This window comes from Cnephaeus nilssonii (genome assembly GCF_951640355.1).
Source record: "Cnephaeus nilssonii genome assembly, chromosome: 1".
Taxonomy (NCBI): domain Eukaryota; kingdom Metazoa; phylum Chordata; class Mammalia; order Chiroptera; family Vespertilionidae; genus Cnephaeus; species Cnephaeus nilssonii.
The window spans coordinates 107,099,609-107,115,266 of record NC_137072.1 but is presented as its reverse complement, the minus strand read 5'-3'; the positions used below and the strand labels follow the sequence as shown (position 1 = coordinate 107,115,266).

General features: G+C 41.2%; 1 protein-coding gene across 6 annotated transcripts in view; it reads right to left on the bottom strand.

Annotated features, from left to right (window-relative positions):
• Nucleotides 1-15,658, bottom strand: part of KCNIP4 (potassium voltage-gated channel interacting protein 4) — a gene marked incomplete at both ends in the record, with an annotated part of 944,241 nt that overhangs the window by 100,520 nt on the left and 828,063 nt on the right. For 2 of the 6 annotated variants that reach the window (XM_079777238.1, XM_079777237.1), the window contains one exon: nucleotides 13,849-13,954. The exons of the other annotated variants lie outside the window; for them this stretch is intronic. In XM_079777238.1, coding sequence (XP_079633364.1) covers nucleotides 13,849-13,954 — 106 coding nt within the window. The remainder of the gene's footprint in view (nucleotides 1-13,848; nucleotides 13,955-15,658) is intronic. 6 annotated transcript variants of the gene reach the window in all.

The following is a 15,658-nucleotide window of genomic DNA, read 5'->3' as shown; positions in this document are numbered from 1 at the left end:
AAACTTCTGGGCATACATATATTCAAAGGAAATAACAGTATATCAAAATGATATCTGCACTCCCTTGCTCATTGCAGAAATATTCACAAAAGCTAAGATATAGACATAACCTAAGTGTCCATCAACAGATTATGTGATAAAGAAAACTTGGTATAGATATACAATGGAATGTTATTCAGCGAGAGAAAGAAGGAAATCTGGCTGTTTGTGGCAATATACATGGAACTTGAGGGCATTATGCTAAGTTAAGTAAGACAGACAGAGAAATACAAATACTTTATGATATCACTTATATATGGAATTTTTAAAAATAAATAAACAAACAAACAAACAAATAAATAAATAAATAATAAAATAAAAAAGTCAAATTAATAGAAACAGAGAATGAAAAAGGGGTTTCCAAGGACTGGAGGTGGACGGAGGTGGGGGGAGGGAGGGAATAGGGCAAGATTGGACAAACTTTTAGCTATCCTAATATATAAAAGGCCAGGGTTGTAACAACCGATCACCACTGTAGGCTGACCAACCCAGAAGTCCTTCAGTCAGCGCTGGGTTGCTGTGGTGACCAAGCACTGACTGCCCCACTACAGTCTGGTGACCCAGCACTGACTGCCCAGGGGGCTGAGACCCAGAGAGAGAGGCAAAGTCTGATCTGCAGCCTCAGTGGCAGCTGTTGATCAGTACTTGCCTCTCTCTTTCTCTCCCTGTTTCTTTCTGAACTTCGCAGCAGCCTGACTTTTCTTTCTCTCCAGCCTCTGCAGGGGCTGCTGTTCAGCCCCGCCTCTCTGATCAGGCCCAGAGATAGGCCCGGAGATGCTGACTGGCATAGGAACTGACCAATCAGGACCAAATCTGGGTGCTGTGAATAACCAATGGCTGCCTAGGAGGCGGAGCTTCTGACACTGACTGGTATAGACACCGACCAATCAGAATCAAATCTGGGTGCTGTGGGGAGCCAATGACTGCCTAGGAGGTAGAGCTTTTGACGCTGACTGGCATAGACACCGACCAATCAGAACCAAATCTGGGTGCTGTGGGGAGCCAATGACTGTCTAGGAGGTAGAGCTTTTGACGCTGACTGGCATAGACACCGACCAATCAGAACCAAATCTGGGTGCTGTGGAGAGCCAATGGCTGCCTAGGAGGTGGAGCTTTTGACACTGGCATAGAAACTGACCAATCATAACCAAATTGGCCAGAAGAGGAGGGCAGTTGGGGGTGAGATCAGGCCAGCAGGGGAGGGCAGTTGGAGGCACCAGGCTGGGAGAGGAGGGAAGTTGGGGGCAAGATCAGGCTGGCAGGGGAGGGCAGTTAGGGGTGATCAGGCTGGCAGGCAGGTGAGCAGTTAGGAGCCAGCGGTCTCACAGGGATCAGGCCTAAACCGGCAGTCAGACATCCCCCACAGGTCCCCAATTGGAGAGGGTGCAGACTGGGCTAAGGGAACCGCCCCCTCTGTGCACGAATTTCATGTACCGGGCCTCTAGGAAGATAAGGGTTGAGGAGCTAATGTAGAACATGGTGACTGTATTTGATAATACTGTGTTGTATAATTGAAATTTTCTAAGATAGTAAAACTTAAATATCTTACCCCCTCTATAAAAAAAAAAAAACAACAAAAAACCTCACACTAAATAAACGTGAAGTGATGAATGTGTTAAGTAACTAAATGATAGGAATCTTTTCACAATGTATAAAGTATCACATCACCATGGTGTACATTTTTAATATCTTACAATTTTATATGCCAAATAACTCAATAAAGCTGAAATAGAAGTAAATAAGTACACGTGTTGGATAACTCCCCATTACCTCGGCCTTTACTGCAGAGAAAGGTCCAGACTGATGTTGGCACCAAGGACCTACAAATTCTGGTCCCAGAGCACCTTTTCAGCTTTCTCCCTATTTCTCATTCTTTCTATCTTAAGCTTTATCTTTTCAGGTACCTAGAATATTCCCCCTGCTTTTTCTGTCTCAAAGAGCACTGCTGAAATATTCTCTCTTTGTGAAATGCACTGAGGAGAGATTCAGTCTCACATCTATGGCTATAGGAGTCATGATCATCATAGGATAGAATAACAGCATTGGCAGCGAACATTTAGGGGCCACTTACTAGCCAGTCACTGTTGTAAACACTTCGCATGCTCATTTGAACTTTTGAGTGAACATATAATATTGCTACTATTATTTCCACTGTACACAGAAGGCAATTAAACTCAGAAAGGGTAAGAAACTTACCTGAGGTTTCTATAGCTAGTCACAGAACTGGGGTTTGAACCAAATAGGCTATTCCCAGCATTATCGCTCTTAACCTTGTAGCTCTTTACCTCTCTAGCATTGCCTCTCACAGCATTTTTCTTGAATTTGTTGTATCTGAGTGATCTTTATATATGTCTGTTTTTTTCAGTACCAGGTCAGCCTTCAGACGTCATGATCTACGTGTTCCCCTGTTCCGGGCACTATTACTTTTCCCATAGTTAGTGCTCCATAAATGTCTTCTTTATCTACGTGAAATCTACTAAACCTGCCAACAGGAAATGGCTGTCCTGGGGTTCCTGCCTCTGGCTTTCCTATACCAAGACTCATTCATGATATAATGAAGATTCCTGGTAGATACATGATAGTCCAGGAATTTAAAAAAAAAAAAGCCCATCTTCCTATTTGTCTCTAAACAGCTATGCAACTTTGAACAAGCCACTTAATCTCTCCATTTTTCAGTGTGTTAAAAGAAGGCTATAATTCCTGCGATGTGTTATTCTCCCAGAAGCTTTATGAGGATGATATAAGAGAATCAAGAGAGAGAATTTTAAAACCTGTAAAATCCCATACAAAGGGAAGGGGCAGTTATTCTAATTATTACAACACACAGTTTACAATAAGTAAGTGACAGGTTGGTTGGTATTAAAACGGGATTAAGTAGAGTTTCCAATTTTCCCACTTGCTGCCTTTCATGAGCAGTGAAGTACCAGGAACAAGAGAAATTAAATGCTAGCTTTGGAACATCCACTGCCCCAGCCAGAAATAAGTAATGCCATCTCAGTGTTCCTGCAAGGTTAGATCTAGGAGATGAGGCACAGTCTGCACTTTTCATTTGAACATGATCAGACTGAGGTCAGGAGAATACAATCTCTCTGGACAACATGGGCGTTGCAAAGGTGCCCTATGTTGAGTAGGTAAGTGGGAAAAAATATATATATATGTGTGTATATATATATGTGTGTGTGTGTGTGTGTGTGTGTGTGTGTGTGTGTGTGTGTATATATATATATATATATATATATATATATATATATATATATATTTTTTTTTTTTTTTTTTTGTAAAACTGACCAACACAGTGAATGTAACTAGAGAACTGGTAAAGTACACATACTCTGTCCCTGCCCCCACACCTCTTACTGATGAGGTGATTCAGGCAAGCAAATTAGCCTCTCATCCCTCAGTTGCCTATTTTGTAAAATGTGAATAATAAAGTGTCCATTTTATAGGACTGGTTTTAGGACAAAATAAATTAAACTGTGCAAAGCACTTCTTTTTTATTTAGTTTTTAAAGATTTTTGAAATTGATTTTTTTTTTTTTTAGAGAGAGAGAAGGGAGAGGGAGGGAGAGAGAAACATTGATAAGAGAGCAGAACATCCATCAGCTACCTCCTATACGTCTTCTATTGGGGATTGAGCCTTCCCTGACCAGGAATCAAACCAGCAACCTTTTGGTGCACCAGATGATGCCCAACCACTGAGCCACACTGTCCAGGGCATATGCAAAGCACTTAGAACTGTACCAACCACATAGTAAGTGTTAGGTGCTTATTAAATAAGTAAAAATAACATCTGAAAATTCTATCACAAAATTTTTTAGCTCATACAGATGATAAAGTTGAAGGACCTTGTTTCATATATGCAAATTAAGTTTACAAACCCTCAAGGGTTATGTTTCTGTTCCTCCAAAATTTTTCCTGACTATGCCCAGGTCAGAGCTTTTAGCTAAAGTCACCGAGGAGTTAGAATGAGATTAATTAATTGTCAGAAGGCTAAATATTTTTTTAAAAAACTTCCTGGAGATTACTGTTGTATTTTTAATTGGCAGCATGTTGGCAGTTCAAGTCATTTTTTTTGAAAATAAATCCAACAGCCACATGCTGATGGTTTCTCAGCCAAGAGAGGCATCTAAAACTTTCATGATCAATAAGCTGCCAGGAAACAAAACACTGAAATGTTATGCTGGGTTTGACACCAAAAACCTGAAGTAGAGTTAGGAAATTATGTTTTGCAATTATCCAAGGCAATTTGATGATGGTGGCTTATGGGTTATGAGTAGTCTAGCTTTATAATAACCTTGTTGCATTTGCTCTTCTGTGTCTGCTCAAATCAACAACAAAAACCCCTGGAATAAGGCTTTAATTTGGTGAATCAAGTATTTTGATTCAATGAGGGCACTGAGATTCTACTGGGTAAATCCTATATAATAAAAGCCTAATAGGCTAAGTGTCTGGTCGACCCATTGGCCATTCAATCAATCAAAGCATAATATGCGAATGATATGCTAAGGCTGCTCAACTGCTCACTATGATGCTCACTGACCACCAGGGCGCAGACGCTCCAACCGGTAGGTTAGCTTGCTGCTGGGGTCCCACCGATTGGTACTGAGTGAGATGGCCGGACACACCCTGGAGCCCTCCCATTGTCCCTTTCCACTGGCCAACCTACTGTGTCTCTCCCTGGCCCCGATCATGCACTGGAAGGGTCCCTTGGCCTGGCCTGCGCCCTCTCGCAATCTGGGACCCCTCAGGGGATGTCAGAGAACTGGTTTCGGCCCAATCCCCAAGCCAGGCTGAGGGACCCCACTGGTGCATGAATTTGTGTACCAGGCCTCTAGTGTTACTATAGAGCAAATTTAAATTAAAACACACACACACACACACACACACACACAAAATCAACTGTTTATTTTATTTTTTTGCATTTATTCCTTACCATTATCTAGTGAGTAACCTTTGGTCACCATCATGTCCTTTGGATAAATAGGGAAAGAACTAGGCATGGAGAAAAAAGTGAATTACTCAGTCAATGGGGAGATATAGCCACAGATTTGACAGCGCTTATTTTTAAAGAAAAAGCATTTGTGCTCACATAGAGAAGAGTAGCTAGGAATTTCTTGATTCTAAGCCATTCATGAAATAGCTAAATTCCTTAATCCTATATTTATCTACTCAATGTCAACATGTACGTGTGAGCCAGCTGTCAGCCTCCAAGATGTCATGAAATTGGGAACAAATCTTACAAGAAGAAGAGCAGTGTGACTGGCTCTGAGAATTGTCACTGGTCCTATAGATCCCCAACTTCTGGTTCATAAGACAACAGAATGTGATGCTGATCTCTATGGGTGTAACCTACATTCCTATCCATTGGGTTTGGCCAATGGGAAATACTAACAGAAGATCAAGAAGGAAGAAAATAAAGAGTTTGTGGTATTGATTCTTTGGGCTCCCTCCTTGGTGGCATGAGTTGATAGTAGCTATATTGCTCTTCCAAAGGCCAGAGTCCCTGTTGGGGAGAAGTCTATGATAGTTATAACTATAACTATGGTTTTCTTCATCTTCTGGTAAGTGACAGTCTAGAAATGATAACATTCACTTCAGCCAGTTGCAAATAATCCCTTCATTAATTTACCCTCCATTGCCCCAACTAAGTGTGCCTTATGCTTCCTGCCTGGACCCTGACTGATAGCAAATCATAGAATTTTAGTTTTGAAAAGTACTGGACTCGGAGTTCAATTTCTCATCCTAGATATTTTTATTATTTTATTTTGAGAATCTAAATCTGGGCACAGTGAAATCAGGAAGGGCTGAGGATAAAAGGAGCAACAGGAGAGACTAGGTGTGGCTGCTTTAAGTCACTGGTAAGTCAGAGAAAAGGGGGTCTTGGAGACAGGTTCAGAGTGTTAGCCTAAGAGGAATTGCCACTGCCCATTGCTCCCCTGGTTGCAAGCTGTGTGGGGTCCCTTAGAGTTTAGGAGATGTGTGCTTGTGAGGGAGGAAGAGCCTAGATTTTTTTTTTTAATAGCTCTGTGAATTTGAGCAAATTATTTCCCCTCTCTGGGTCTCCATTTTCTCATATATAAAATAGGCTATCCTATATAATAAAAGCCTAATATGCAAATTGTCCCTTTTGGTGGTGGTTCAACTGGGAGACTAGGAGTTTGACTGCTCGCTATGACATGCACTGACCAACAGGGGGCGGTGCGGAACATGGTGGGCATTGGTGACATGCTGCAATCTCTCACCTGCTACCTGGGGGCAGGGATAACGGGGACAGAGATGCCGTGAGAATGCAGGGTATCCACGGAGCTCACTCTCACTCCCCTTGTTACTCTCCCCCAAGACATCAGGGCTCGCGTGCTAGGAAAGCCCCTGCGCCCTGGTGCTGGGCGCCCATGAGGAGCCTCTTCCGCACCCACGCTCATCTTCTGGGTGAGCAGGGCTGCAGCCGCTGGGACAACAGGGGCCGTTTTGGCTCCCTGTGGGTTCACGCAGGAGCTGGTCTGCGAGGCCAACTGGGAGAGAGCACACTGCCTGCCTGGCTTCCGTGCAGTGCCACTGGGTGGCCCAGAGGCCCACGCTGCACCCCAGCCTGCGGCACCCATCTAGCTGTGCTCACTGCATCTCCATGTGGGGACTTGGGAGCTAGCTGTGAATCAGGTAGAGGCGGGTGGAGGGATGTGTGTGGGGGCCCAGGGGCCCAGGTGTTGCCAAGGGCCCAGAGGTCAGTTGGGACCTGCCCTTCCACACCAAATACTTGTGCTTTGATCTCTGGCCAGGCCTAGTGACCATACCTGTGCACGAATTTTGTGCACCGGGCCTCTAGTATTCTTTATAATAGGCTGTTATTGTTGTTGTTGTTATACTAGGAATGATACTCATAGCATGTAAAATATGATGACTTTTTGCTTAGAAGTATCTAATCCAATAGACCCCTCTAGGTGGCAACCCCATGAAACTGGCCTTCACTCTCTTTTGAAAATTTTTCAGTAAGGATTATTCTATTGATATGACAACCCCATATCTTGCAGCTTTTCAATAAGAGTATCTGTATCATAAGACTAAGGGGGCTTGTATGGGTTTTATTCCAATTTCTAGTTGTGTAATTCTGCACAAATCATTGCAGCATCTTGAGGCCAAAGTTACCTCACGTGTGAAATGGATGTAAGCCTTACCTTCCCTGAGGCAGAGGGCCAAACCTATGCTTTTCCACAATCCTTCCCAATGTGAAGATCTGTGATTCACATTATGAAAAAGAGCTACAATTAGATGTCCAAAGGTATATGTTGAGTAGATAAACATAAGATTAAGGATTTTAACTGGTTATTTCAGGAATGGTTTTATTACCAAGAAATCCCTAGCTACTCTACTCTCTGTGAGCACACAGACTTTTTCTTTAAAAAAATAAATGTTGTTAAGCCGTGTTAAGGCTATATCTCCTCACTGAATAACTGAGTAGCTCACTTTATCTTCCCATGCCCCAGCTCAGCCTGATAAAATGGTGCAGACAGCAGGCTCTGGTGTCAGAATCCCAGCTCTGATCATGGGAAAGTTGTCTGACTTATCTGTGCCTGTTTTCTGAGCTGTTGTGTGGGGAAGACAATATGCCTTCCTCAGGAGGGAATATCAATTTGACTGAGTCAAAACTTGTCGTATGTTCATACTCATGCTGTTTCATGTGCCAAATGCTTTGCATAAATGATCTTGTTCAGTCCCCACAATAACCCGTTTTTCTGATGACCACAATGGTCTTTCCTTCTGCACTGTGAATAAACTATGTGGCTTTCCTCCTTAGAAACTTGTCACTTGCTGTTTCCTCTTCCTTGGAACTCTCTCTCCAGACTCTCACATTACTGACCTCCTCTTGTTTTAGGGTCTCAAAAGTCACCCTATCAATGAGGCAAAGCAGTTCCTCTACCCACATTCAGTGCATTACCACAGGTTTACCTTTTTATAACATTCATCAACTCCTGGGGTTATCTTTATTTTCAATTTTATCATCTCTCTTTCCATAAAAGCTCCATGAGGACAGTGAACTGATATGTTCTATTCTCTGCTCAAAAGCCAGTGCCTACAATCATGCTTGCCACACATGGTCTCTCAAAATAATATTATGGGATGAATGATTCAGTCAGGAGAAACTATGGGGCCAGAGAATTTAACTAAGTAACTTCAGGCACTTTGTTTAGTAAGAGGCATGAGAGGAATTCAGATCATGCAGAGATCACACTAAAGCCCATGCTACCTCCATTTTTCTTCCTCCGTTTTTCTTTGCTCAGTACTTGTTAGAAGAGATAATGAGGGTCTGAGCAAGAGCCCTACCACAAGAGATGAAAAGAAGTTAATTTAAAAGATATTTCAGATAAAATTGACCCGAGTGTGGTGATGGTGGGTGGGTGAGCATAAAACAAAGGAAAGATGATTCTAATTTCAGCAACTATTAGCTTATGGTGCCAATGAATGATATAAGCAACCTGGGACTGGGACTGAGGGATGGTGATCAGGCTACTGCATCAGGCTGGTGCTCATGTTTGCATCCTGGCCTAGGGTTGCACAGAGCAGTGAGCAATTGGCTGCACAGGGGGCAGGGCCAAACACTTGAAGGAGCTAATCCTTCACTCATGGCCTAGGTGTTGTGTTGGCAGACTCAGTAGCTATCCTATTCCTATTCTTGTTGGCGGTTCTTAGTGTCAGAAGGAAGACATGCTAACACTCACATTAACTCAGCAGATCATATCCACCACTCCTGCTCCACTGGAGGCCATTGCAAAGAACTGTTAGCTCCTTCTCCAAGCCATGTCTGTTGTTCCTCAAACCTTTCCACAGCAGTTGGACTTCAGTTATTTGTCTGACTATCTTCGCAGACATGGAAGTCAAGATTTGTGGTTTAACAGGAATCTGGGCTTATCATTTCTTGCTGTTTGTTATAGATGAGTAATACATTTGATTTTCAAAAATTTAAGAATAGTCTATGGTTTTCATGCTAAAAATCATTGTCATGTGCTACTTCTTTTAATGCTTTCATTTGGGGTACAAACAGCAGTACTAATGTTTAAGTCTGTATTTAGCAAGTGACTATAAAATACATATAATTTCCAAATATTGAGCATATTAAGTCCATACAACAAAAAAGTTCAGGAGGCAATATGTATGTGTTTAAATATTTGAAAAGCCAACTAAAATTTTTTTTTCTTTTCTGATATACATTGGGAAACTTGTATTCACATAATTTATTTTTTTTCATCTAATAATTCAAATTTGGGAGTTAATAATCTAAAAGACATATATAGCTATATGTATATAGATATATGCACAGATACGTTTATCCCAGTGTTATTTATATTAGGGGAGGGGGAGGATTCAAAAGGGAAGAAAATCTAAATATTCCCAAACCAGGTAATATGGTCAAATATAATTTATAATAACTATACAATGTAATATTATGTTTGCCACTGAAAATGACTTTTCAGATTCTTTTAACAACAAGGCTAATATTGATGAAAGTATGCAATGTAATAAAGGATAAAAACTAGGTATAGCCTGGTCGGTGTGGCTCAGTGGTTGAGTATCGATCTATGAACCAGGAGGTCACAGTTTGATTTCCATTCAAGGCATATGCCTGGATTGCAGGCTGGATCCCCAATGTGGGGCATGCAGGAGGCAGCTGATCAATGATTCCCTCTCATCATTGGTGTTTCTATCTCTCTACTTCTCCCTTCCTCTCTGAAATCAATAAAAATATATTTTAAAAAAACAACTTGGTATAGATGAGATCTCATTAATACACACAGAAATGAAAAAGATGTTCATACTTATTTATTGATACTTCAAGGGAAAGGGGTATAGCAGGACTATGAGTGTGTTGTGTGCTGTGAGTGTGGTGTGTGTGTGTGTGTGTGTGTGTGTGTGTGTGTGTGATTTCTCATCTATTTTGTGCTTTCCAAATTTTCTGCCATGAACTTGAATAACTTTTGTAAATAAACCATTCATCTTCCCAACCCCCAAGGGGAAGGAGGAGGAGCGGGGAGAGGAGGAGGAGCGGGGAGAGGAGGAGGAAGACGATTCTATGGAAGAAAGTGTTGACATGAAGAATACTCTCAGGGGCCGGAGTATGGTGGAAGTGAGAAGGAAGGCTTATTTGAGTTCACTGTGAGGAAGGATGCCCCTTCAGGGTGGCTTCCTGAAGAAGCCAGGCTGCTCCCTGGTGAAGCAAGAATCTGTCTGGGAACTAAACATGGCTACATGTCTTTCCTATGCTTCCTCCAAACTCTCGGGTTCTTGATTGTGAGAATCTAAGTGCTCCATAGTTTAGGGGAGTGTAGGATTTTCTGCAGGAAATATTTGTTGTTGTTGTTGTTGTTATTTGCGTAATATTGACAAATCTCTCATTTCCTGCCAAGAGGAACGAGAGATCTTTTTTTCAATCTGCCTTCCTGGAATAAGAAAATGAAATTTAGGGTAAGTATTGGTCCTATATGAAACTCACTTTCAGCCCCTAGCTTTGAAGCTGCGTGGGATCTGGTTTAGAATATTTCCTCAGCCACCCTGCAGGTCATTCAAGCCTGGAACTAGTCCAGTCAGGCCTCCCCTCCCCTAGGGTTCTCTGTGTGTGGTCTAGCATGCAGACATGTGGGCCCATGCTGTTCCTCCTGCCACTCCGGTACCACCTGCCTTGTGCCTCATGTTCTCATGTCATCTTTTGAGTTTGTGTCCAATCTCTTAGGGCCCAGATCATAAATAGGGATCTAATGAAATCACTATTGTAAAGTAACATAACAATGGAATTCATGTGGTCTCTCTTCCAAATAACTTACTTCCACATGCTGGGGTTTTCTTGTGATGGGTAGCTAATGGGGAAAGTGGTGGCTACTGAAGGCAGGAGTTTTATATCTGCAGACCATTTGGAGTTCACACATTGGCGGCCATGTCTAGTGTTGGTTCACTATCAGCCAGTTTTATGAACTCCCATTTTTATAAAAATAGTTTTTGGAGTCCTTCTGCTCATTTTTTTTAGAATCTTTTTTTTTTTTCTTCAAGAAATGTTCTGACATCTTCCTCATATCTGCTTGGAAATTGCAGTGTACCCACTTATTTGTGTGCTTTACTAAATATTGGAACAGGAGGTATGCTCAAGAGGACTGGGCGATTTTGTTCTTCCCTAAGTAAATATAGCGATCCATTTGAAAGTTACATTTCACCTGCCTGCTTTGTACAAATGACCGTATTTTGGTAACTATCTGGTCCATTGGCAATTTTGACTCCAGCTTGAAAGGATAAAAGCAATGGCTCTAACAGCCCACATTTGCTGAAAATTGTGGCAAGAAAAAGTTCTGCAGCGTCAGTGTCATGCAGGACTAGGTTTCGGCGTAATTCTTCATGATGGCCCTCCAGGTTGTTGATGACATGTCATGTTTTGTTTTTGAGATGGTGTGCATGTGTTCAATGAAGGAAAAATGTCAAAGCAATGTTTCTCAACCATAGTTCTATTTTTTTTTGTCTATATGGTTATTACTCATAAAAGTAATTTTGCCCTGTCCCCTCTCTCCACAGAATGTCCTAACAGGACAGATCTTTTTCAAAGCTGTTTTATGTACTGTTCTCTCTCCCAGCACAAGGACAAGGCCTGGCATATAATAAATATATGTTGAATGACTAAGTGAATTAATTAAATCTTATTATTATGATATATTACCTTTGGTCAGTGCCACTGAAATGATTTACCATTTTTTCTAGGACTTTTGACTGGAACGTATTGGGTTGTTTGAAGTACTTTACATATTTTCTCCATTTTTGTTGTGGAGATTAGTGAAATTTCAGGGCATTTACATTTTCAAATCATGAATTGAGTCCATCAGTTCCTACAACACTGTGTGGCAGTATATAAAGAGAGTAGGCGAAGACATGGGTTATTCTCATTTTTAGGTTTTTCTTTTCAAATCTTTTCCTTATGTTGCATTAAAGATAATGATTAGCAAGTAAAAACAGAATCATGCAAGTAAATCTTTCGAATGACAAAAGTAAAATTTGATGGCTTTTTTAAACCTTAGAAAGAGAATAAAATAAATATCATTGCAAGAGTTAATTGATTAAAATTTCAATATTCAAACCAGAAATTTAGCCCCGCACCTACAATGTTTCTCCTAACTTCTTAGTTATTTGTTTCCTAACTGGGGAAGAACAACACATCTCTGTGTCTGACTCCCACTGTTCTTTGATGCTTGAAAAAAAATGTGTATGAAAGAATGTTTGTATACATAGAATATCTGTAAATGTTCATTATGTACAGCATTTTTAAATTTTATTTTAACTTTATTAATCCTCACCCAAGGATATTTTTTGCATTGATTTTTAGGGAGAATGGAAGAGAGAGGGAAAGACAGAGAGAAACACCGATGTGAGATAAACACATTGCTTGGTTGCCTCCTGCATGAGCCCCGACCAGGGCCCGGGCTGGGGAGGAGCCTGCAACCAAGGTACGTGCCTTTGGCCGGAATCGAACCTGGGACCCTTTGATACTCAGGCTGACACTCTATTCACTGAGCCAAACTGGCTAGGACTGTATAGCATCTTTTAAAAAAATAAAGGTTTTCCCTTTAGATCCTCATTTTCTGCTCCTTAAGAATGGCATGAAATTGGAGAAAGAGAAAATGGAGAGTATGCTGGTTAGTCTATGTGTCTCACATTGTTTAGGCCAGGGGTCCTCAAACTTTTTAAACAGGGGGCCAGTTCACTGTCCCTCAGACCGTTGGAGGGCCGGACTATAGTTTAAAAAAAAAACTATGAACAAATTCCTATGCACACTGCTAAGTCGGCTGCTAAGCAGGACAGGCAGCGGCGGCAAAAACACCCGGCGGGCCAGATAAATGTCCTCGGCGGGCCACATGTGGCCCACAGGCGGTAGTTTGAGGACCCCTGGTCTAGGCTATAGAACCCATTTATTTAATCAATACTAATCTAAGTGTTACTGTCTAGATATTTTGTGGATGTGATTAACATCTATAATCCATTGGCTTTCAGAAAATGAGAATACCCTGGATCATGTGGGTGGATCTCATCCAATCAGTTGGAAAGACTTAGGCAAAAACAGAAGTTTCCTGTAGAAGGAATTCTGTTCAAAGTTACAGCACCAAATCCTGTCTGAGTTTCCAGCCTGTCAGGCTGACCTATGAACTTCAGACATGCCTGGTCCTACAGTAGTGTGAACCAATCCCTAAAATAAATCTCTTTATATGTATGTACGTATATCAGTATATGTGTATATACATGTACTAGTATATGTATATGTAAATGTATATATATTCATATGTATGCATTGGTTCTGTTTTCTAGAGAACCCTGATTGATACAAGTAGAGAGTGGGCAAAGAAAAAAAAAAGTCACATCTGTGTAGTAAATGTTTTTCATTTTATAGTAGTTTTTTGAACCTAATCATATTTCTGAAGTTTGGCAGTATCTAAATTATAGCACCAAGTGCATGTAGAGGAGTCAAGACATTTACAAGGTAAATACACTTTAAAGGGTACATTGCTCTGAACCCAAGAGTTATCTGAGCCTCAGATCAAACAAAAACTTCCAAATGTTTTGAAGCCCAAACTCCTGTCACCAACACCAAGCTGTCCATCTGCCAATCAGGAAGCACCTTGAAATTGCACAAAAGTTCCCCTGGGTATTTAGGTAAACACGTGCACATCAATAGAGTTGGTCTTGCGGAATAAAATGTATTGATTCTCTTTAGAAGTAGAGAACTGCAATGCATGCAGACCTAAACAAACAACGCAAACATTTTTGGGGAAACAAACGAGAACAAACAAACTTGCTTTGAACAGCAGGAGACGATGTTTTGGCAGCTGAACAGGGCAAGAGCTTCATGAGCCGCTCTTTGATGCTGCGCTTGGTGCTGTTCTGAGCGTAGAGGAAACCTAGAAGATACCGACAGGTTCCGTTAACTCTGTCTTCCAAGGGAAACTAGGGCGGGCTGCATGGTTATCAGAGGAAGCCAGCAGGCAGGACCTATACTCAGCCAGCAGCTCAGGCAATCACAGGCAGTAGGTTGGGACTCCAGGAGGGAAAAAATAAATTCTTTCCCCTTTCTGTTATTCTTATGTTTTAGGTTTTTCTTTCCAAACCTTTTCCTTATGTTACATTAAACATAATGATTAGCAAGTGAAAACAGAATCATGAAAGCATATCTTCTGAGTGACAAGAATTTGGTGGCTTCTTTTTGACCTTAGATCGGAAATAACGCCAGTATCATTGAAAGAGTTAACTGGATTGAAATTTCAACATTCAAACCAGCATTAAGGGCCCCATGGCAGTTTTCTGTTCTCATTGCTCCTCATCTCTGATTACCAAGGAGAGAGATGCTTTGCATAAATCATTCACACTGCAATCACCCGTTAGTACCTTTGCCTTCCCTGAAAGTGAGAGAATAGATGTCCTTGATATGCAGCGTCATTAGCATAAGATGACAAGCCCAGAGGGAGACAGTCCTTTACGTGTCGACATTACTGGATGGAATTATTCAAGCAGAGTAACTCCAAAACAAGCAAGGTGTGTCTGAAACTGTTAACCAGGAATAGACGTAGGGTATCTGTGACTTCAGGAGATAGTTTGGGAGAACTCAAGAAAAATCATGAGTCATCCCGTGGGCAAGGTCCCCAACACTTGACTGTCCAACTCAGATTCAGCCTGCCTACTCTGCATGCCCAGAAGCCTGAATTTGCAGGTGGATAGATATATTACCTCCCCCATATCAGTTTGTAAAGTATTGAATATAAAGTGACAGCAAAAGAAGCTATTTAATTAAGGTTAGACCATCTTTATAATATGGGCCTTGCAAATGTATTGCTTGTTGCTTTTGTACTTTATAATAATTTTGATCTCATAAGAAGTTCTGACCAAAAGGCTACTGATCTCTTTCCCTTTGGGGCTGGTTCCCCCCCCACATTAGTGTCTATTGGCTACAAAACCTGATAGATCTCTTGAATGGGGCATGACAATAAATTAGTAGATTCATAAATCAAATCAGATCAGACTTCCTTCTTAAAAGCCCTTTAAAGCCTTCATGTTGTCCTTTGGAGAAAAACCTCACTTGCCACCATATACCCCTACCCCCTTCCTCTGACAGCATTTCTCACCACACTCCCCAGTGCTCCTAATGGGGCATCCATCAGCCATTGGCCACACCAAGTGTCTTGCCTTTGTTGGCCTCTCTGCTCTTGACACTAATTTGGTGTGAAATGTCTTATTCACTCAATATCCCAGGTGCTGGTTGAGGGTCTGGTACATAGGAGGAGATCAATAAATGTCTGGCAAACGAGTGAATAAATTCACTTTTGATAACAAAAGAAGACCTGATTTCATTTTCTAGATTAGTATCTAGGTAACCTTTTAAACTTGTAAAACAAAGTAAATCTGATTCACATATCACAGATTCTTTTTTTAAAACATTATATATATATATATATATATATATATATATATATATATATATAATTTTTTTTTTCCCAGAGAGGAAGGAAGAGGGAGAGAGAGATAGAGAACATCCACATCTGGGATTGAGCCCATGACCCGGGCATGTGCCCTGACTGGGAATTAAACCATGACCTCCTGGTTCATAGGTT